Raw genomic sequence first — 21,612 nt, forward strand, 5'->3', positions numbered from 1 at the left:
TAATACTGTGAACAATAAGAAATACACATTAAAATTGTTTTTCATAAGCTCAACTACAATGGCTCCATAGACTCTCTCCAGAGTCTTGACCATTGCCTACAAAGCCCCTCCTGACGTGAGCCAGGTTGCCTTTCTAACCTTGTTTCCTCCACTCTTCCTTTCACTCATTGCATTCCCACCTGAGGCTTTCGGGCATGCTGTTCCCTTTACTTGCTTTTCCCACCACTGTTCTCAGGGCTCACTCCTTCCCTTCACTCAGGCCCCTCCTCAGATGGACACCTTAAAATCATACCTTTACCACTCCTTATACCCTTCACTTGCTTTATTTCTCTTCATAGCACTTCCCATTGTCTGAAAGCATGTGATGCATTTGTCTGCGGTTCACCTCTGCTTCTCTTCTGTTCAACTCCATGGGTATGGAAACGTTGTCGTGTTTGCTGCTGTATCTCCAAGACCAACGTTCTTATGTCACTTAGTAAACATTTAATACATCTATTTGAATGAACAAATGAGATAATAAAGGAAAAGCACTTGTAGTATCTAGGACTGAAGAAGTGCTTTCCAAGCAATGGTTGTTATGACTCTGTGGCATGAGGAAAGCCAGAGCCTCTAGCAGTGTCCTGGGCAGAGGTTCCATAGGCCTCCCTCCTGGCCCTTGAAAAAGAGAGACTCCAGGAGCAGAAAGAGAAAAGGACCATAGTGTAAACAACAGGCCACCCAGATGATGGTTCCAGATGGGATGGGTCAAGGGTTAAGAGTTGGAGAGTGGGTGAGAGGGAGGGAACAGAGAAAGGTTGACCACAATCCCAGGAAGGCCAGGGCCCAATAACCAGCTACGGCTAAACTGATCTGGAAAAACACAAGCCAGTTTGTTGCAGGCAACACTAACTTGGTGAAAACCACGTAGAGGAGCGTGCAGGACAAAGGGGGAGAAAAGGCTGGTCCCAGCACCTCCTTCCACATCCAGGGACCCAGGGCCTCCTACAGTTCCCGGTCAGAGCCCATCCCCCAGGAGTCCTGCCCTGGCCACCAGCTGCTGCCCTGCACGGCCCTGAGCTCTCCTCCTTATGTGATCTGGGGGTTACAGGAGTGTGGGTACTGGATGCATCGGCACGAGCTGTGAGCCCCACCACTTGTCATTTCGTTGAGGAGAATGGTCCCTGACAATCTGCTATCTTCAATCTACACATACCTCCCTCCTTTTCTACACAAATAATAGGATGCTCTTCTCAGTGCTGCCCCTCATTTTTTTTTTTCATTTAACAATAAATTTTGGCTGTTATTTCATGGCAGCACACAAAGAGATGTCTCATTTTTTGTGGCTGTAGAGTACTCCATTGTATAGATTTGCCACTCATTGAATGGGTCCTTTATTGATGAACACTTAGATTCTTTGCAATCTTTTGCCCTTATAAACAGTGCCACCAAATCCATAAGTTTGTATAACGTGCCATTTTCCACAATTGCAGGTGTTTCTCTGTAAGTTTGTAGAAATGAAATTGCTACATCAAAGGAATATACGTGTGCAGTTTTGATAGTCATTGCCAAATTGTGCTTCAAAGGGACATTCCTAATTACATTCCATCAGCCCTGATGCAAGTGAGCATTTCCCCACATTCTCACCAACACAGTGTGTCATCGTTTTTTAAAATATTTGCCAATCTGATAGCAAATATTGGTACCTATGTGTAGTTTTAATTTTCATCTTTCTTAAAATGAATGAGGCTGAACATGTTTTTATACAGTTGAATCTCTTGTCTGCTCATAGCCTTTGCCCATTTTTTTCTTATTGATTTGTAACACTTCTTTATAAATTAGGAAAATTCGCTCTCTGTCTGCAATACAAGTTGCAAATAGTTCCCCCTTGTTTGTCATTTTTCTTTTGTCTTTGCTCATGGTGGGTTTTGCAATGCGGAAAATTTTTATTTTTATGGACTTGGATTTATCACCCTTTTCTTTGATGGCTTCTGTGCTCTGTGTTATACTTAGGCCTTCAGCAGGGGCTTTTGTAACCTCTCAGAGAGGAGGCGTCAGTCACAGTGCCAGAGAGAAGAAAGGGAGTTGGGGGCGGGACGCACTTCCAGCCTCCTCTGCCTACACAGCAGACGAGCCATCTGCTCCTGAGAGCGAGCACACCCACTGTCCAGGGCTCTGTCACCTAGACCCAGGTCCAGCTGCATCCAGGTACCTACCTCTTGCTACTCAGAGGGTGTTCCGAGCAGCACTGGCAACAGCTGGAAGCTCATATGTACGCAGAATCTCAGGCCCCACCCCAGACCCACTGAACCCGAATCTGCATTTTAACCGGATGTCCAGGACTTCCCGTGCCTGGCAAAGCCTCGGATACACAGCCCTGAGCCTCTGCCCTATTTCCCCAGGATCCTCTAGGTTCTAGGGTCCCCTGTCCCCCCAGTGATGTTTCCCTTAAATGCACAATCTTGATTTCCAGCTCGCCCAGGATGGCCCACTGGGGGAGATGAGCTCATGAACAACTCAGCTCCCTGCCCCACCCCCACCCCTACTGTGCCTCATTCACACGCACACCCCGCCCCCCCCCATGCAGCAAGAATGGGTGAGGCTGTCAAAGCAGCACCGTGAGAGCATGGGGCCCCAAAGGACATTTCCTCCGTCATAGCACAGACCTAGGATCCTAGGAAACGGAGGACTTCCCTCCACCAGCGCCCCCCACCCCAGGTCTTTAATATGGGGGAAGGGGAGCAAAGGGGGACCTGGCAGTCAGACCACGATTTGAAGTTCAGCATTGCCACTTGACAGCTGTGCAACCTTAGGCAAATGGTTTTACCCTCTGAGCCCCAGTTCCTCTCTGGAAAATGAAGGATCTATCTTCCTGATACGACAGTGGAGAGGGCTAAATAAGCTAATGTGAGCGGAGCACCTGGCAGGGGTTGGTCAGATTTGCCTCCTCATCATGGGGTGGAAAGGAAGACAGGGCTCAGAAATTACATGGGGGGGCGGGGCGGGCCAGGGAAGACTGGGTTCATTCTTTTTAGAACTGTCCTTTGCCTGAATTCATTCTTCCCGGGGCCATCATTAACTTGCTGGCTTTTCACTGACTACGTCATGTAAAGCATTTTACACTTAATGTCACAGTGGCCTCCTAGGGTTGACTCATGAGGACCTTCAGTGGTCATGCCCTGTAATTCCCTCAATGATGATGATGATGGTGGTGGTGGTAAGAGAATGAAGAAGGTAATGATTGTGAGGATAAGGATGTTGCTGATGATAATAGTATTGTTGTTATTTATTGAACTTTTTATGTGCCAGGTATCACTCTAAATATTTCACTTACGTTATCTAATTGAATCCTCACAACAACCTGAAGAATAGGTGGCCATTCTCATTATCCCATGCTACAAAGAAGAGAAATACAAGTTCATGAATTGCCCAAGGTCAACCTAGGCTACCTCCCTAACCCTGCTGTTTGGCAGTAATCCCTTGGCCTTAGGAACCAGGTTGGAGGCTGAGCCTCTGCCCTGCCACACACATTCCCTCACCGATGCCAGGCCATGAGTCAGGACATCTCCCTGAGCTTGGGCAGCCTCTGGGGGAGGAGGCACTCAGACCAATGATCCTGAGAGTCTTTTATGGCCCAAACTTGCTCTCCCAGTAGCTCCAAGTTGCCCTCTGGGGGCAGAGCTGGGTGTGGAGGGGAGAAAGGGATGGTGAATTGAGTGCCATTTGCTTGATTGACACCACTGCCCTCGGTGCAGAACCTCCTTTTCCATGTTTGATGACTCCTCCATTTCTGCCCCTTCTTCTTCCTCCTACACTCAATTGCAGCTGCTCCCTGGGACTCAGTCTGTGGCACTGGTCTTTCCCTTCTGCCCCAGCTCCAGCCTCACCGCTCTGCACGCTGCCATCCCTCATGGCCGGTGACCTCTTCACCATGCCTTCCACAGCCACCCTTTGACCACCTAAAATGCAAACTGTCTGAAGGCAAGCTCCTGCCACCCCAGCTGGCCCCATGCCCCTGCTTCTGTCCCTGCCACCACATTGCGGACCACTCCCCTGCTCTGACCCACCACACCCAGCTCTGCCCTGTCTGCTCCCAGCACTGCTTCCACTCCCATTGTCAGCACCCCAGATCAAGCATGAGCTACTACAAGAGTGGCCACCCATTTCATTTGCTCTCTGGCTTGCCCACCACTCACTCCACTGCCAGGGTAATCTTCTGGAAACACTGTCTTCCCAAGATCAGAAACCACCAATGACCTCTCCGCCCTCAGCACTTAGAAGTAGGGGGTCTCGCTGCCCTGCCATGCTTCCTCCTCCACCTGCACAAACCCTCCTCTCTAGGCGAACTCGGTGCCCCTCTGTGCCTTTGTCTATGCTACCTGCCTGCCCAGTGCACCACCCCCTCCTCTGCCTGGCTAAGCCATATAGTGCAGGCTCAGAAGCATAGGCTTTGGAGTCAGCCCTGGGTTTGAATCTGTCTCAACCATTTACTAGCTCTGTGGCCTTGGGCACTTAACCTCTCTGCCCCTCCATTTTCCACCTGTAAAATGAAGCAACTATCTCTCAGGGTGGCCACAGGATTAGTCAAGGTGATGGTTGTAAAAAAGGAATGTTTCCTGTGAAGCCTGGCTGCACTAAGTGCTCCATAAACCAGAGTCACTGCTGTTGATACTCTGGCCCTTCAAGTCCCCGTTCAGGTGCCTCCTCCATCATGAAGCCCTCCCTGATCACTGTAGCCTATTCCATCCTGATTTCCCCGCGATTCCAGGATGTGCTGTCCTGCCCTGCCCTGAGGGGTTCTGCTAGCTGTGGAATCTTAGGCAAGTCCCGCGTGGTCTCTTGTGCCTCAGGTCCTTCATCTGTAAAATGGGCATGAAAATAGTACCCATCTTGTGGGTTGTGTTAGGGTTGAGTGAGGGTTAATATGTGACGTGCCTGGCATATAGACATGCATGTAGTAGACATGTTAGGTAGTAGTAGTTTTACTACGATCCCATGGCACCTCTTCTACCTGTCTGTCCCTTGTGCTGTCAAATGGACCATAAGTGCCCTGGGTCATGGGCAGAGACTCCTACTTTCCTGGGGCCTCTCAGAGCAGCCGGCGCTCCACAGAGCCTGGTGGGCACCTGAGCCTCACCCACTGGGCCTTCCCAACTGGCTGCCTACAGCCACTGGCAGGGCCTGGTGGGCACCTGAGCCTCACCCACTGGACTCTGAGACCTTCAAGGCTCCTTTAATGCCAGGATGCCAAAGTCAGGGGGGAAATGGAAGTCCCCAGAGGTGCCTCTCACAAGGGCGTGACCTCCAGAGCCTTCTGCCCTGCCCTTGAATACCTTCCCGTTTCTCTCAGTCCCCTGCCCTCTCAGCTTCTCCCCCAGGGGCTCAGGAGAACCCCTCTCTTCTGCAGCTAGCAGCCTGTCCTCTCCCGAGCAGCTGCCCCCCACCCCGACTCAGTGAGGGACCCAGGGCAGAGTGCAGCTACAAGGAGCCAGAGGCGGGATTAGGTGCTGACATGGGCCGGGGGGCCAGTGCGGGGTGTTTATTGCCAGTGCCATCGACCCGCACAGCTCGCTGTTTATCTGTCTTCCTGACACACCTAATTACCCAGGTTGCAGCTGCCAGAGCGTTTGCTCTTCCTAAATCACGGGCTCCCGTCCCTCCCGTCGCCCAGGCCTCGGGCCTCTGCCTGCAGAAGGGCTGCCATTGATTTTGCCGTTCCCATTTATGATCTACAAGGCTCCGCATCGCTGCTGCACATTTTACCTTAATTAGTTTATTCTTCTGGGCGTCCTCGGTCAGCCCGGAAGCCAGGAGGCTGGAACGGAGGAAGAGGCTAGCAGCACTGGACGCCCGCCCTACCCCTCTGGCCAGACAGCAACACAGTAGGACAGCAGTTTGCTAAGAACAGCCCTAGTTCCGCAGGACGCTGATAGGTGAGCTGCACAAAGGGGTTCCGTGACCAAGCTCGTTTGGGAAAGGCTGGATTCCATAAAATGATGCAGGTAATTTATGGCAGGACCTTTCAAAGTTTTAATAGACTCATGTCCATTGTGAAATCTCCAAGAGGGGGATGGAAGGTATGGTCTTTGCCGCACTCCGATGATCACGAGGTCTTTTCTCCAGGCAGCTCACAGAAAACAGGGTTCCACAAAGCACACTTTGGGAATTGTTGTCCTGGGAGTGATGAGGCAAACAGAGCTGGTTAGAGCCACCCTGGGCCCGTTTTCTCCTCTCATCTCGCTGAGGCAGGAGCGCAGCCACTGAGCAGTTTCTCCCACTGAACGCAGAGGTGCCCATCAGAGCCATGTGGAGCCCTGGCTGCCGGCAGCTGCTCTCTCACCTGGCCCAGGCTTTGGTCAAACTGAACCTCAGTGTTTCAGGGGGACTGGACTAGCCGGAAGGACAGTCTATAGGGGCCCTGGTTTGACAGAGAAGGGCAAGGGTCACTGACTGTTGGGGGAGGCTGGCGAGCGGGCGGCCTGCAGGGCCACTGGAGGTCCCCCAGGCGCCAGGAAGCGATGACAAGGCTGCCACTGCCTCCGGTACAGCAGCAGCAGCTGCGAGGATGGAAGTCTGGGTCCATAGTCCCTGTCCGTAGTCCTGAAATCCAAAACGCTCTGAAAGCCTCAAGTGCTTTTTTTAAGTTTGCAGGAAAGAGAGTGGATAGCAAAACCTGTCCTGAACTGACGTGAGCTATTTATGGCTTTATTTATCCCACTTCATGTGAATATTCATATATTTCACTGCAAAAATATTAATGTGTTTAATTATGGGGTGCCACCCCGGTCCCTGCTGGGCGTGTTATGTAATAAACGGTGTGTGCACTGTTACATTTCTAAACCAGGAAGGAAAAATCTAAATTTCTAAATGCCTCGGACCCCCAGGGATTACGACGAGGGGCTGTGAACCTGGGGGTGCAGAGCTTCTGGTGAGCAATTGGGGGTGCCGGACCTGGGCCAAACTTCAGTGCGATTTCTCCTATAATTCCCACAGCAACGCTGTGAGGGAGGGTGCACAGCTGTCACCCCTGACTCTCACAAAGGAAACCAAGGCTGGGAGAAAAGAAAGGACCGGCCAGGCCCCTGGGCTCCCCAGTCAGAGTTGCACCTGTGCTTCTGTCAGGACTCGGCTCCGCAGTTGCCCCAGGAGCATCCCGCCCCACCCACAGCAGCTCTACGCAGAGCCCGCTGCAGCTCCCAGCCCAGGCCTCCACCTGAACAAACACCTGCCGGTCTCCCGGGCCTGCTTCCCGCTCTGCTCACGAAGGGCCTTCCCTCTCAGATATCTGGAGAGCATCCCTGAGACCAACTCCAGACCCCGCAGCCTGTGCACCAGCCTCCATGGGCTCCTGTGGTGTTAGGCCACTCAGAGAGCAAACCCTATTGTCCTCTCCCGGGCAGAGCCACTGGAAGGTCCTTCATACACCGCCCTCACCCACACACACTCACACTCACTTTCACACACCCACTCATCGTCACACTCACACTCACACTTCCTTCACATGCACTCACTCTTACTCTCTCTCCACAACTTCACACGTTCACTCTCCCACTCTCCCTTGCTTACTCTCACATACTCATTCTCATTCATTCATTCCCACTCTGACTCTCACAAACCCCTGCAGTGCAGATCTTATGTCCCTAAAGCACCTTAAGAACATCTCATCTATGAAATTGGAATCATTATTTCTGGCTAATACATAGCACTTTGGGGGGGGGGGGGGTGCTGGGCCAAACCTTTAATGTGCATCATCACATTTATTCGTCATGGTAAACTTGAATGCAGTTTGTTTGTTTGTTTTAAATATATTTTTATTGATTTCAGAGAGGAAGGGAGAGGGAGGGAGATAGAAACATCAATGATGAGAGAGATAATTGATTGGCTGCCTCCTGCACACATGTGCCCTTGACCGGAATTGAACCTGGAACCCATCAATCCGCAGGCTGACGCTCTATTCACTGAGAAAACCAGCTAAGGCTTGAATGCTGTTTTTGTCATCCCCATTTACAGTTAAGAAAACTGAGGCTCAAAGATGCTAAGCACCATCCTTGAAGTCAACAACTAAAACCTGGAAGTAGAATCTGGATGGAACTGAGACTGAGCCTTGGGCTGGTTCATTCTAGACCCTGAGGTCTTAACCGCTGCACCACACTTTTCCCTTTACGCTAAGCCCATTGCCTCTCCCCCGGGCCAGCCAGAGAGTCAAGTGCAGGAGCTCTGTCCCCAAGCCCACGCTTCCCCAAGCTCACCTTCCCGGTTCCTTTAGCTGCTCCTCCTGTGTTTCCCGTGCGAGTCCTTAAGGGTAGAATGTGATCCCTCCTAAAACATGGATGCTCTGGGTCTCACATTTGCAAGAAATGAACTAAGGTGAGGGCAGAGGGGAGAGCTCTGCTTTCATGGTCTCAGAAGGACTTGAGCTCCCACCACCGGAAGTTCCTCACCATGTCCCCAGGAGGAGCTGCAGGTGGCCACGGACCTCCTGCAGTTACATATGGCATGTTGTGTGGTGCAGACTCCCTGAGCTCAGGGGCCTTAGCCTCCCTCCAGCTCTCGAGGGGATCAATATCCTCTAGGACTCCCCAGTCCTGGGAGCAGGGGCCTCCCGGGGCTGCCCGAGTGCTAACCCTACTGCCACCTGGTTCCCTGAGGGTGGAGGTGACAGACCTGTCGGAGATAAACTTCCAGTCCCTTCCTTGATCAGAACTTGGAGACACACCCGGTTTCCTCTGAGACCCCAATCAGGTCCTGCAATCCAGCAGAGAATGTAGGTAGGGGACAGCTCCTGGAGAAAGAGCCATTCTGGGTTGAGTTTGGGTCCTGAAATAGTGGCAATCCCGGGTCTCCCTGATGATGATGTAGGAGCACGTGCAGACAGTGGAATCCCAATGTTGAGGCTCATCTCAGACACATAGTAGCAATAACGTCACTTCCATAGTTTCTGAGGCCGGGCTGGCCATTGTGATAGGCCTCAGAGTCTCTGCTCTCTACTGAAAATACCTGAGTGCCCCCAAACACAGGAGTCTTCCCTGCCTGAGTGAGTACTGCAAGAGCGTTCATCTTGAGCAGATGACCCATCCACCAGTGGCCCCAACCCCTGTGGCAGGTACTCCGAGACATAGCTGGGCCCTGGTCCACCAGCCTCCCTTTCCTCCTCTCTCCAGGGGTGGCCACGTACACAGACAAGTTATTCAAGTTCCGAAATAGCAGGTGGGAAGACATCCTGAGCGACGAGGTCAACGTGGCCCGAGGCGTGGCCAGCCTCTTTGCCGGGCGCTCTGTGGCCTGTGTGGACAGGACGGTGAGTTCAGGGGTGCATGGAGGACCTGGGCGGGGGGTTGGGGGGAAACAGCAATGGGAGAGCTGGAGGGTAGCCAATAGGCAGATGTCCCCAGACAGAGTGTGGCTCTCAAAAGCAGAGCCAAAGGCTGGACCATCTCAGCGCTCCCAGTGTCTTGCACGTAGTAGGTGCTATAGAGTAACAACCAAGACTTGCAGGATGAGTTACAATATACTTTCACAGCCTTTCTCCCATGAGGCCCTCCCAGCAACCAGTGAGGCAACTGGCTAGGTGCTGTCATCCGCTGGACAGTGTCACCGAGGCCCAGCTTAGGACAGTGACTGACCTGAGGACCCATGGTGTGGCCAGGACCTGAATTGCAATCTTCTAGCTGTAAACCTTGTGCACTTATTCATTCATTCAACTAACATTTGTTAAGTGCCTACTATGTGCCAAGCGTTGAGCCATAGGGCCCCCAGTAAATATTGATCCAACAAATGAAAGCATGACAAAGGGGCTCACAGGTGGGTGAGTGGGAGGCTGCCACAGTGCACAAGTACCTCCGTTAATCAATATCTCTATCAATACCTTTCTGCCCTGCTGGTCCACCCTACAAGAAGGACGGGGAAGAAAGGCCAAGTGGGGAGCAGGAGGAGCAGCTGCAGCCATCTGCCCTGGGGGACCTGCCCCCCCCCCCCCACCGGGCATGCATCCCAGCAGCCCCAGCCAGAGCTGGAGGCGTCCTGTGGAGGTGATTTATCCCTCGTGTCACCTGCTCCCCTGCCACCCCCTCCTTGACTTTACAAAACAGTCCTCACTAAATCAGGGACCCAGCTGTTGCCCAGCTTCCATGGGGCGGGGCAGGGGCAAGGGGGCTGGCTCATTTCAGGAATGAGATGGCACAGAGGGGATTGGGGATTCAGCGTGAACCTTCACAGCAGGGGCTCCAGGACCTGGGAGAAGGCAGGTGCCAGGTATAAATATTTATTTCTTAACAAGCTGGTGCTGAGAAGAGGAGCCAAGCTGGGCTGTGAAACCACATTTAGCCCTGACCTGAATCTGTGCCACCTGGACTCCTGCCTGGTGGGAGGGAAGGGGAGGCGGCTCTGTGAGCGGCCCCAGGGAGTGGGGAGGGTCTAAGAGGTGCCAGGCCGGCTGCTGCTGGGGACCTAGACCCAGTGTCCTGCTGGCTTCCTGTCTCGGTCTTTCAGGAACAAGGCTTTCCACACTCTGCTAAGGTGGGAGCCTTCTCAGAGCTGGTGGGAGGGCCTGAAGGTTAATCACAAAGAGATGCACTCTCTGTCCTAACAAGGTCATCTGCACACCCACACATTTAACCACAGGACAAAGGCACTGTGCAAAATGCAAAATAATTTTTAAAAAAGCATGGACATGCAGCACAGTAGGCAGGCACTTAGCTGCTCACTCAGTCCCTGCCCAGCCCAAGCCTCAGCCCATCTGCCGCCAGCAGAGGGGTTGCTTTCTGAGTCCACCACCACCTCGCAGTCCCTGGGGCCTGAGACCTGTGGAAGAGGTCAGTGCCAGCCTGGAAGTTGAGAGGTAGGAATGCAGCGAGATGTAAGAAAATTCGAGAACAATCATAACAACAATAGCGATCATTTATTAAACTAACAACATGCCCAGCCCTGTGCTGAGTGGTTTATAAGCATCATCTTATTAAATCCGTATACTAAGCCTATGAGGTAGATACTCTCAGCATCCCCATTTTACAGATAGGGAAACTGACCCTTGGGACAATTAAGCAACTTGACCTTGGTCACACAGTGAGTGGCAGGCAAAGCCAAGAATTGAGTCCTGCCCGCCTGAAAGTGAATCAGATACCCTTTCACTCAGCTACCCTGCCTCTGAGTGAACCAGTATCCGGCACAAATTTCTAACCACGACTCCTATTATGGCATTCACCCTGCGCCTTCCTCAGCCCCCAGACCCTGTCTAGGGCCTTTTAGTCTACCTAGTCAGTGTTGTTCAGAGTGTGGTCCCCAACCAGCTGAATCAGCACTGTTAGACATGCAAGTCCTCAGGCCCCAACCCAGTCCACCCTCCAGCCCTACAGCATCAGAAATCCTGGGGGGAGGGCCCAGCCATCTGGGTTTCACCTAACCCTGCAGGTGAATATGATGCAGGCTCAAGTTGGAGGACCATCTCACCAGATAAATGCCTCAACCCTCCCATCTGCCGTTCCCTCCCTCTCCCCTTCCAGCCCTCACTTGTTCTCAGCCCCAAACCTGGAACACTGCCTGCCCTTCATCTTCAGCTGCCTCGTCACTCACCCACCTTTCTGGATCCAACTCAAAGCCAATCTCTTACAAGAAGCGTTCCCTGATCGATAATGATTATGCCTCATGTTTATATAGCATTTTTATCTTTCAAAGACCTTTCACATACATTGTCTCATTTTATCTTCTCAACAACCCTGCCAGGAAGCAGGGAGAATATGATCCCCATTTAACGGGCGAGGAGATGCAGTTGAAGGGGTGAGGAATCTGCCCCAGGACCAGGAGCCAGTTAGGGGGAGAGCCTGGACTAGGGCCCAGGCTAATAGGCCTGGACCGGCGGTTCTCAAAGTGTGGTTCCTGGACCAGTAGCATCAGCTTCACCTGGGAACCTGTTAGAAATGCAAATTCTCAGAGCCCACTCCGGACATCCTGAATCGGAACCTCTTGGGACGGAGCCCTACATCCACATTGGAACAAGCCCTCCACGTGCTAGGCTAACTGGTGAGGCCTCCTGTCCTAGCCCTAAAGCTCTAGAAACATCTTCCTTTTCCTGGAATGACCTCCATCTCAGCTTCCCCAAAATGACTGTGGTCAAGTTCACACGTGCATTTCTGCCGTCTCCTACGGCTGTCACGCACCTATGTTTGCCAGCTTAGTGTCCCCCCCCCAATACATTGAAGTCAGGAAGTAGGTATGAGTGAATTTTATAAATATCCTAATTTCTAGCAGAGTGCATCTCAATTTACTTAGGCTTTAATTGCACATTTCTGCATGAAATTGCTAACAGCTGGTAGGGTCAGGAGCCGTGACAGTGATGGTGACTTTCCCCTTTGGCCCCATTCATTCACTGTGTACCCAGTCATTCCACCCACGTATGCCAAGCCCCTGTGATGGGCAAGAACCTTTCACAGTTCTCCCCTAACCATGAAGCCATGTTGTAAAGCCGTGCATTTCAAACTTCCGTGCGCATAGGATCGCCTGGGGGTCTCGTGAAATACAGGTTCTGTTTCAACAGATCTGGGTGGGGCCTGAGAGCTCTAACATGGGTGTGGTCTCAGATGACACCAGTGCTGCTGGTCCAGGGACCCCTTTGAGTAAAGAGGTTTGTAAAGCATCGATTCCCAGGTAGCAGGAGAGAGACCCGGAAAACCAAAAACGAAAGGGTGTCCAAGGCCCTAGGGAGCAGCACCGCCGCCTCCTCCAGCGCTGTCCCCTGGCATGCCCTGCCTCGCATTTTACATTCCAGCACCACTCAGCCAACTGCTGTGGGTTCCCTACATACATCATTCTCTGTCTCGTCTCTGCCTGGAAGGCCCTTTCCCCTCCACTTCACCTGGCTGATGCTCCTCTTAGAAAACCTTTTCTGAATTTCCAATGACTAGGTGCCCTTCCTCTGGGGTAGGAGCCCCTCTTCTGTTACCCAGGAAATCTTGTAAACACTTTCTCAATCATATACATATGATGATGCCTACGGTAGCGTGGGGCCTGATGCCCTCATTGAAATGGACCCCGAGGCCAGTGACCTCTCCTGGGGCATTCTGGGGCTGGGGTCAGCAAGTAGGCAATACCAGGTATTTATATTTTTATATATAAATAACATTTATATATAATTGTATGATTCTTGATGTGTCAGCATCCCCCAGGACACCCTGAGGTCCTTTGTTGGCCTCACCCACCAAGTGGCTCTTAATTAGCTTTCCCGGAGAAAATGGCCCCAGAGAAGAGATAAAGTCAGTGACCGGTTAGTTGGAACGAGGATCTGCCCATGGGGTCCATGGGTAAGAAATAGAAGCAAGCGGGAGAGTTGAAAAGAGGGGCTGACAGAGCACACTCTTGTCTTGAACTCAGCAGATTTTTGTGTGTATGGCTTGCCTTTAAACCCGACTAGAAGCAACCTAAGAATGAAGACTTTAAGTGCATAGAGCAGAGCGCCTTGCACGTAGTTAGAGCTCACGAAATATCTACCATCTGATTAATTGGAGGGAAATGTTGAAAGGGGTGAGAGGAAAGCTAGAAAACGGATTTCGCAGTTGTGTGGGTCTCTTGGGGGAGAGGAGGCATCCAGTGGAGAAATAACACCATTATAATGATGGGCAGAACAGACCGTCTCATCAGCAGTGGTGCGGACTACAGACGAGAATGACTACAGCAACAAGGAGCGCGCAAAGGGAAAACATTTGAGGCCGTGTTATAAAGGCAGAAGCAGTACAATACGTCTTTCTATATAATGTGGGGAAGACAAAGGAATGGAGGAGGGAAGGAGGACCCCTGCATATCCGAGCCTCCCGTGCTACCAAGACAGAGGAATGAAGAAGTATAGGGTGGGCAGGGGGAGGGAGATGTCTCAGGAATTTGCTTGTCATCTTGGCTGGAGTGAGCTTGAATGAGAGAGAGAGAGAGACGGAGAATAATGGGAACTGGTAGATCAATCAATCAGCAAATATTTATTGAGCAGCTACCCTGGCTGGCAGCTGGAGAGAGCTCAGCTGGAGGGAGGCACATTAGAAAATTGTCTATAAAAAGGTGGTTTGGGGGAGAGGGAGGGATGTGTTCTTCTGGAACAGGATAGAAAGAGAAAGAGGGTGGCTTTTTTGTGGGACTCCAGGGGCATCATGCCCTCTGTAGCCTCTGTGAAAAGCACTCTGGAGTCGTGCAGGGCACAGCCCGCAAGGCCATTGCACATCAGACCCCGGGCAGAAGAACCCCACCCCGTAAAAGAGCTGTGGTCCTGCGAGAGGAGGGGGAGAGCTTCTTTCTGGGGGGAAGACCTCGATGAGCCCAGATGGGCCTGCTCACCTCCTTCCCTTCCTCCTCAGGGCTCCGGACGCTATTCTATCTACATCGCCAATTATGCCTACGGTAACGTGGGCCCTGATGCCCTCATTGAAATGGACCCCGAGGCCAGTGACCTCTCCCGGGGCATTCTGGCGCTCAGAGATGTGGCTGCTGAGGCTGGGGTCAGCAAGTATACAGGTATGCAGAGTGACATGGGAGGCTGCGAGCTGGAGGGGTCGGGGCTGGGGAGTGGGCTAGTTCATCAGAGACCACAGGAGAGGAGGGGTGGGTGTCCCTGGGGAGGGAGAATGAAGACTTTACTCCATCCCTCCACCCACAGAGGGCTCCTCCAGCAGTGCCTCTCCAAGGGCTGACGAGATGCCTGGCAGGTGAGGGCTTTAGGGGGCCCCTTGGGGCACAGAGGACACAAGGTGTGAACACCGTGTAACATCACCTGTCCTTAGAACCTTCGCCCCGTTCCCTGCTGTGACCCACATGACGGGTGAACAGGTTCTGCAGGAGAAAACGGGCAAGTCACAAAGGCTGAGGTTGAAAGCATTCTTTATTGCCAAGCAGCAGATGAAATTATTTACTCGCACATAAGCAGCCAGGAATTGAGTGCTAGCTAAATCCCTGAGCTTCAGCTGGGTCCCGTCTCGGATAACTGGGCTCAAAGAATTGTGCTCTTGTTCCAAAACCTCTCCCACACTTTTTTGGAAGGCAGGTTCCCCCCGCTTCGCTCTCCCCCCCCCCCCCCCCGCCATCTTTCTGGATGGGGGACCAATTGTCAGAGTCTCTGACAGGGAGATCTTTCTAGGGAAGGCTGTTTTTCTAATGCCAGCACGGCTGCTGACTAAACTCTGACAATCTGCCAATAGACTGCTGATGGCAGAGCCATCCAGTTCCTGTTTTGGGTGCCAGAAATCAGGAAGCCAGAGCTGTGCACAACAACTTCTCACGTGAACTCCAGCCTCACTCACACCGCATCCGCCCTCTGGACAGAGAAATTCTCTCATTGGTCGACCTTCCCAATATAGCCATCCCCATCTGCACCACAGGCTTCCAGGGTGGCAGCCTGCCTGCATCCGAATCCTGGGGCTGGGAAGACACTGGAGGGTCATTTGAGCTGCCCCACCCCCTCTGCTTCCAGACACCGGGGTGGTGGCATAATCCCACTCTCCTACCCAGAAAGGCTTGTCACAGCCTCCCCTGAGTTTATGATGCCTTCCTCTAGCCAGCTTTCCACCCCGGTGAAAGGGGGAGATGGATGTCGGCCTGTCTGACAAAGTTTGTGGGAACGTATGACTAGACAATAAAATCGTCGGCACAGCTCAAGCCCGGCAGAGCCCTCCAGAGCTCCGCACGTGGATGTGCAGAGGAAAGGCTGAGTGTCAGTAATAAACTATGTTTTCCCGGGAAAAGGAATAAACACGCAGGAGCTTCAGCCTAGATTTGTACAATCTGTTTTCCGGAATAGGTCCCAGTTCTGCGCACTGGGCTGGCTTGGCAATTAAGTGCCTTGATCTGCAGGAGGAGGAGGGTGGGCCGGGGAGATGTAGCACTTGAAAATGACGAGATGGAGGGGCGGCGAGGTCTGGGAAAGGGTTCCACACAGAATGAAAGAATTCAGGAGGTGCTAGCTGGGTTTGAGCATGAAGGGGACATTGTTCTCGCTGGCTGGGCTGGCAGAGGCTGGCAGGAACCGAGGAGGGGGAAGGAGGGGACCAAGAAGAGACAGCTAAGGAGCGGGGATGGGGGCGGGAGCACCAGCCAACTGTGCCGGGCTGTGCTGGAAGGACCGGGCAGCTCAAGGAAGGGACGGCAGCTTCTGTGGAGCACACAGGCGGGCCGGGGCAGCTGGCGTGCCCAGAGGACACGTTAGAGCAGCTTTGCAGACCTCCAAAAGCCATTTGGCTGACAAGAACGTATTTGGCCCACCAAGTTACTATTATGTCTGCCCGCCTTCTGCAGCCCACCCTTTCCCTGTCTGCCAAGCCCCCCAACAACTCTACCCGGCAGGCCCTGTTGTCATTCCGTTAACAACTCGTGGACATCTGGCTGGAAAACGAGCCCTGAGCGCCCCCCTGAATCCCAGGAATGAACCCCAAATGTAAGGACCACCACCGCAGCCCAGCCTGATTGCCGAGGCTCTGGCACATGGCCAGTGCCATGGGGCTGGCAAGGGGTGAGGAAGCAGGCAGTAGGTGCAGGGCCCTGAGCGGGCTGGGAGGGTAGCAAGCCACAGCCAGCTGTGCAGTCAGGCAGCCGCAGGTCCCAGGTGCCAAGCCACACAGCCCCCATCTGCTGGACAGACCTCAGAGAACTTCCTGTTTTACAAAAGAACAAACGGAGGTCCCTGGGCCGAAGGGACTTGCCCAAGGTCACACGGGAGGGTGTAGAGAAACTAGCAGTTACAGCCCCGCCCCCACTGGCTGACCTTTCCGATGACCTCCAGCTTGAGAATCCTGCTCCAGCCTGCAAGACAGAGGGCTGGGGAAGGAGGAAGGCCCGCCCCCACGGGAACACAGCCCCAGGGACTGCCACTCAGACTTTCATATGGTTCCTGATTTTTGTGGCTGAAGCAGCCGCCTGGCCTGGGGTGCCCAGGGCAGCAGGGGAAGGCCCAGCAACCAGGTCAGCTGGCCGGGTGATGGCACTGCCCGCACTGGCTGTCCGGCTCCTCTGGAGGGGGAGGGGAGACCTCTCCAGACTGTCTCTGCTGCGGGCGGCTGCTGCTCTGCTGGGTCACAGTGCCATCTAGCGGCCAGCATGCCCGCTCTCGGGGGATTTGGGGGACTCGAGGGCCCCTGGAGGGACATTGGGAGAGCCAAGAGTGCACCCCATGGCTTCTGGTTCGATGAGAGTCCCAAGCCCTGGCTTCCTCAGCTGCTCACAGCTTCTTGGAGCCTGGGCAGTGCGGGGAACTACCCTTCATGGGAATCCTGAGTTAGTTCTCCCCATCACAGAGGCTGGCATGGAATCCAAGGAGCGGGGAGGTGGGGACCAAGAGGTCTGCACTGCCTCTGGGGCCCAAGTAACCTTGGGCAAGTCTCTTAGCCCCTGTGAGCACTCTGAACGAGCCATCTAACAGCTGCCAGGACAACATCTGGAGCCAGAGTACCAGGTGCAGATCCTGCCTCCACCATGTCCTTTCCAAGCAGCAGTGGAGGCAGGATTTTACCTTCTGTGGGCCTCAGTTTTCTCCCCTGCAAAATGGGGGTGTTGTGAGAATGAAAGGAGGTAAACATAAGACGTGCCAGGCACCAGGCCTAGCACACAGGCCGTGCCCACCAAGTGTAGCAAACAGCAACACACTACTCCCCTGAAGTTCCAACAGTGATGGCCAGGACCCTCTGTTGCGCATCTCCTTGGTATAAGGAGCACAATGCTGGGCACAGGGTGAAGCACAAAGCCAGCAGGCCAAGCCCTTGCCCTGGAGGCATTCTCCATGTGTGCCCAAGCCCCCCAACTCTACCCTGCAGCCCCTGTTGTGAGAAAACGAGGTGCCCAGCCCTGGGCACAGACATGGGCCTCTTTATCCCTGTCTCCATCCGAATCCATCTCTTCCCTTTTTCCTGACCCTGCCTCCCCTCCTCCCCCCAAACTCCACCCCTCCCCAGGAACTCTGCATTTTGGCCCCACCCTTTAAGGGAGCATCTGTCCGGGCTGCAAGGTGGTGATTAAAGAAGCCTTAAAAGAAATTTGGAAAGAAAATGAAGGTGGATTTATGATGTTGGGTGGGGAATTTCGCTGTTGGCTGGGAGCAGTGCAGAACAAAGCGAGGGCAGGTCTGATTTATAGGAAGTCATTATTGGAGGAGACGGAGATGCCTAAAGCCCAGCTGAGGCCTTCTGGCGGGTCCCCACCAGCCAGCTCTGGAGAGGTGACCAGGGGCAGCAGAGCGGGGGCCACCAAGCCTCCCAGCTTCCCGGGGGGGCGGGGGGGCTCTGGCCTTGCAGCGGGAGTGCAGCCAGATCTGACAACCAGGGACAGTCTGGGCTGGAGTGACAGGCCCGTCAGCCAGGGCCCGGGAACCCTGCCAGGGGTACCCAAAGCCCTGAGATACACAGGCTATCAGATGCATTAGATGATTGACAAGAAGGGACATCACTTTTTTTTTCCAAAACAAACACAGATATGTTATACAATACAAATGTAATTTGGTACACATTTTCTTTCGCTAAAATAAGAGACTTTAAAGAAATGTCAAGCCTGGCTACAGAAATACAGATGGCTCCTCTGCCAAGAGGGAACTTTAGCAGAAGTGTTGGAGAGAGCACTGTGGGGATAGCCCAGGCTCGGGGGCACCCGGACACGGGTTTGAACTGTGATCTCTTGCCTGCTGGCTGCTGTCATGCCTCCCTGGGCCTCCATTTCCTCACCTAGGCAAGGTGAGGTGAGATGAAACGTGTACAGTACCTGGCACACAGGACTGAACAGCAGGTTGCCAGCGGAGCGACTCCTGCCACTCCTTTACCTGTCCTCTCTCCTGAAACAGCTTCTGCCAGCCCCTCACTGCCTGGGGTGGAGGGGGGCAGCGCACAGTGAGGGTCAGCATCCCTCCTGCAACCACCTGGTGTGGGAATCCCAGCAGACAAATGCTGGAGCCTGTCCTCCTACCCACCTGCCTCTCAGCATCCTGCAGGGATGGGCAAGGACTGGGGATGCAGTGGGAATGTGCTCGTCTAATGCCCTGTTCATGGTACCCTCGGAACCCTGCCCAGCATCTGACAGCTCCCGGAGGCTCCGGGGGAGACAGGCAACTCTAGCACCAACACAGTGTGTTTGTGTGTTAGAACTTTCAGGAAATTTAGGGTGAGACTCTGTCACCATCCTGCCCTTACCCTCACCCCTCCTTCTCCAACACACATACATGCACACTGCCCACTCCTCCACGCCTACACCTTCTAGCATCTTTGCTACGCTTTTACAATGTCTTGGATGTGCTTGGCAGCCTGTAGGCCTTGGCGTCCACCAGCATCATATTTCTATCAAGGTCTCAGGAGACTGTTCTCACACGTCCAAGTTCCTTGATGGACAGGCCTCGCCCGAGCCCAACAGTGCCCAGTCTAGATGGGCCCAGGATTCTACTCCCAGCCATGTTTATCCTGCAGCCCAGCCTGAGGGATGCACTGAGGAGGGAGGCGGAAGGAGCCTTGGAGATCTCATCCCCCCACCCATTCCCAGGGAGTGGGACCAAGGTCCGGAGAGCACACTCCCAAGTTCCCGTGGCCAGAGAGGGTGCAGAGGCGGGGCAAGAACCTAGAGGCTTTCCCTGAGCACAGAGAGTCCCCCTGCCTCTCAGTGCCCTGGTCCTCAGTCCCGTAGTATGGGGCGGTTCAGCAGCGCACACCCTCTTCCCCCAAACCTCTTTTCCTTCCTCACCCCACAACCCTACACCCTGGACCCCCGTGTGCTGACCCAGATGTGGTCTGAGGGGTGGATGACCTACACCCCCATTAGACTTGAGTCTGCATCACCCAAGTACAGGGTTCAGAGGTTGAGGGGTGCAGTTTTTGAGGGTGAATGGGGCTCAGGCCCAATGAGTAAATCATCAAAGGGGGTGTCAGAATGCGGCAGGAGGGAGAGGGAGCCGTGGGGACACATTTTCCCGTGACTCCACCGCTCACCCCGCCTGGTGGGCGGAGAAGCCTTCAGGAAGGGGTGGGCAGGGAGCAGCATCCACACCCAACAGCAGAACCAGGAGAACTTGGAAGGGACCTTACTCACCCAGCAGGTGGGAAATAGTCCCAGCTAATGACTGTGTGGCACCTGGCATTTTCCCGGGTACCTTCCAAAACCCGCTGGGACAGCCCTGACAAAGACTGTTATCATCGTTATCAGTCCTTCTCTTGTGAGAAAACGAGATGCCCGGAAAGGCCCAGTGACGTGCCCAAGGTCACACAGCTTGAACTTTCTGCCCCTCAGTCTTTCCCACCAGCAGTGCTGCCTCCCCAGCCCCAACGGGGAACCGCTTGTCCCCAAGAGGACACCCTGCCTCCAGTAGATAAGGACTCACGATGTCAGGTAGACATCACTATTGGGGCACATTCTCCTAGGCCAGATAAAGATGCTCCTAACTGCCCTCTGGGCGGCCCCATAACGTGTGTGCTAAACCTTAGGAAGCGGGGACAGGGAGGCGTGACGGAGGAGGGGGGAGGCTGGGAGGAGGGAAGGTCCAGGAAGAAGATATTTGCTGAGTAAGGGCCTCTGTCATTGACCAGGCCGGGAGTGGGAGTGTCAGGCTGCACTTGGGATGGATAGATTTTATTGGTTTAAAGGAGATTTACATGATCGACCTGGGAGAAGAGTTTCCCCTGCGGCACCAGTGAGGGGTACAGACATCTGGCTGCCCCTGCCTCAGACCCCAGGTTTCCCCACCCCCCAACCTGAGGCTACTGGAGCCAGTGCCCAAGAGGCCAGCTCCCCCAATGTCAACTCACCTGCTCCCAACTGTGCAGCAAACTTGCCAAGGAGGAGTTGTGGGTAACATCTCTGTTATGGTCTGATTGCCATGGCAATAAATTGTCACTAATGAGTAGTGTGGTTACCATGGCAATTTTCTAGTAATTACAGGTTACAAATGGTGGAAGGCTTCAACCCAACCCAATTAGTTAATTAGAAAGATTTAGAAATTTGTCCAAGAGGGAAATAACCTGCTTTGTAGAAAATGAAGGGAATGTGTCACAGCTTGGGAGCCAGAGGCGGAGAGGAAATTGGAGGATGCTGGGGGAAGAAGGATGGAGCTATGGCGGCGAGTCCCGGAGCCTCACCTGGAATTTCCAGGGGCTCCGGCAAGGCCTGCTGCGGGGCTGGATGGAGTCTGGCAGGGCCAGGGCAGGGACAGCTGCCAACAGCCACTCAGCAGCTCCTCTGAATGGGCAGCAGTGGTGCCCAGGTTGTGGCCCAGCACCCCTCCCACTGGCTTTAGGAGCGGCTTCTGAAAGCTTCCCGCCCCGCACTGGGGCTCTCCTAATGAAAAGCACTGGCCGCATCTTGAATGATGTTCCCCAGCAGCGTCGTGGACTTAGTGGCTTAATTTTTATGAGGCTCGGGTTCTCTTTGAGAGCTAATTAGATTATCCGGGAGGAATGGGAGGCACCAGGCCCCGTGTCCCCAAACACTGGCCTGGTGGTTAGGCTCCACCTATGTGCCCAGATGAGAAAGGCCCACTGATTTCCTTCAGGGGCCTCTCTCGGAGAACAGGAGGGGCCCGGAAACCAAGAAAACCTACATCCTCAGCTGGCACAGTCACTTTGTGGAAACTTCTGCTGCACCCAGAGGCAGCAGGCAGGGAGCGCCTGGCCCAGCATCCCTCGTGTCTGCCTGAGCTCTCTGTTATTCAAA

The 21,612-nt window shown here is 53.7% G+C and overlaps 1 protein-coding gene across 2 annotated transcripts in view; it reads left to right on the forward strand.

Moving 5' to 3' along the window:
* The window catches only part of CRTAC1 (cartilage acidic protein 1), a 130,439-nt gene that overhangs the window by 80,516 nt on the left and 28,311 nt on the right, over positions 1-21,612 (forward strand). For both annotated transcript variants that reach the window (XM_070431854.1, XM_070431853.1), the window contains exons 4-5: positions 9,138-9,274; positions 14,307-14,463. In XM_070431854.1, coding sequence (XP_070287955.1) covers positions 9,138-9,274; positions 14,307-14,463 — 294 coding nt within the window. The remainder of the gene's footprint in view (positions 1-9,137; positions 9,275-14,306; positions 14,464-21,612) is intronic.

The sequence above is a fragment of the Myotis yumanensis genome, unplaced genomic scaffold (assembly GCF_028538775.1).
Source record: "Myotis yumanensis isolate MYYU_CA2020_CCGP unplaced genomic scaffold, mMyoYum1.0.hap1 SCAF_13, whole genome shotgun sequence".
Taxonomy (NCBI): Eukaryota; Metazoa; Chordata; class Mammalia; order Chiroptera; family Vespertilionidae; genus Myotis; species Myotis yumanensis.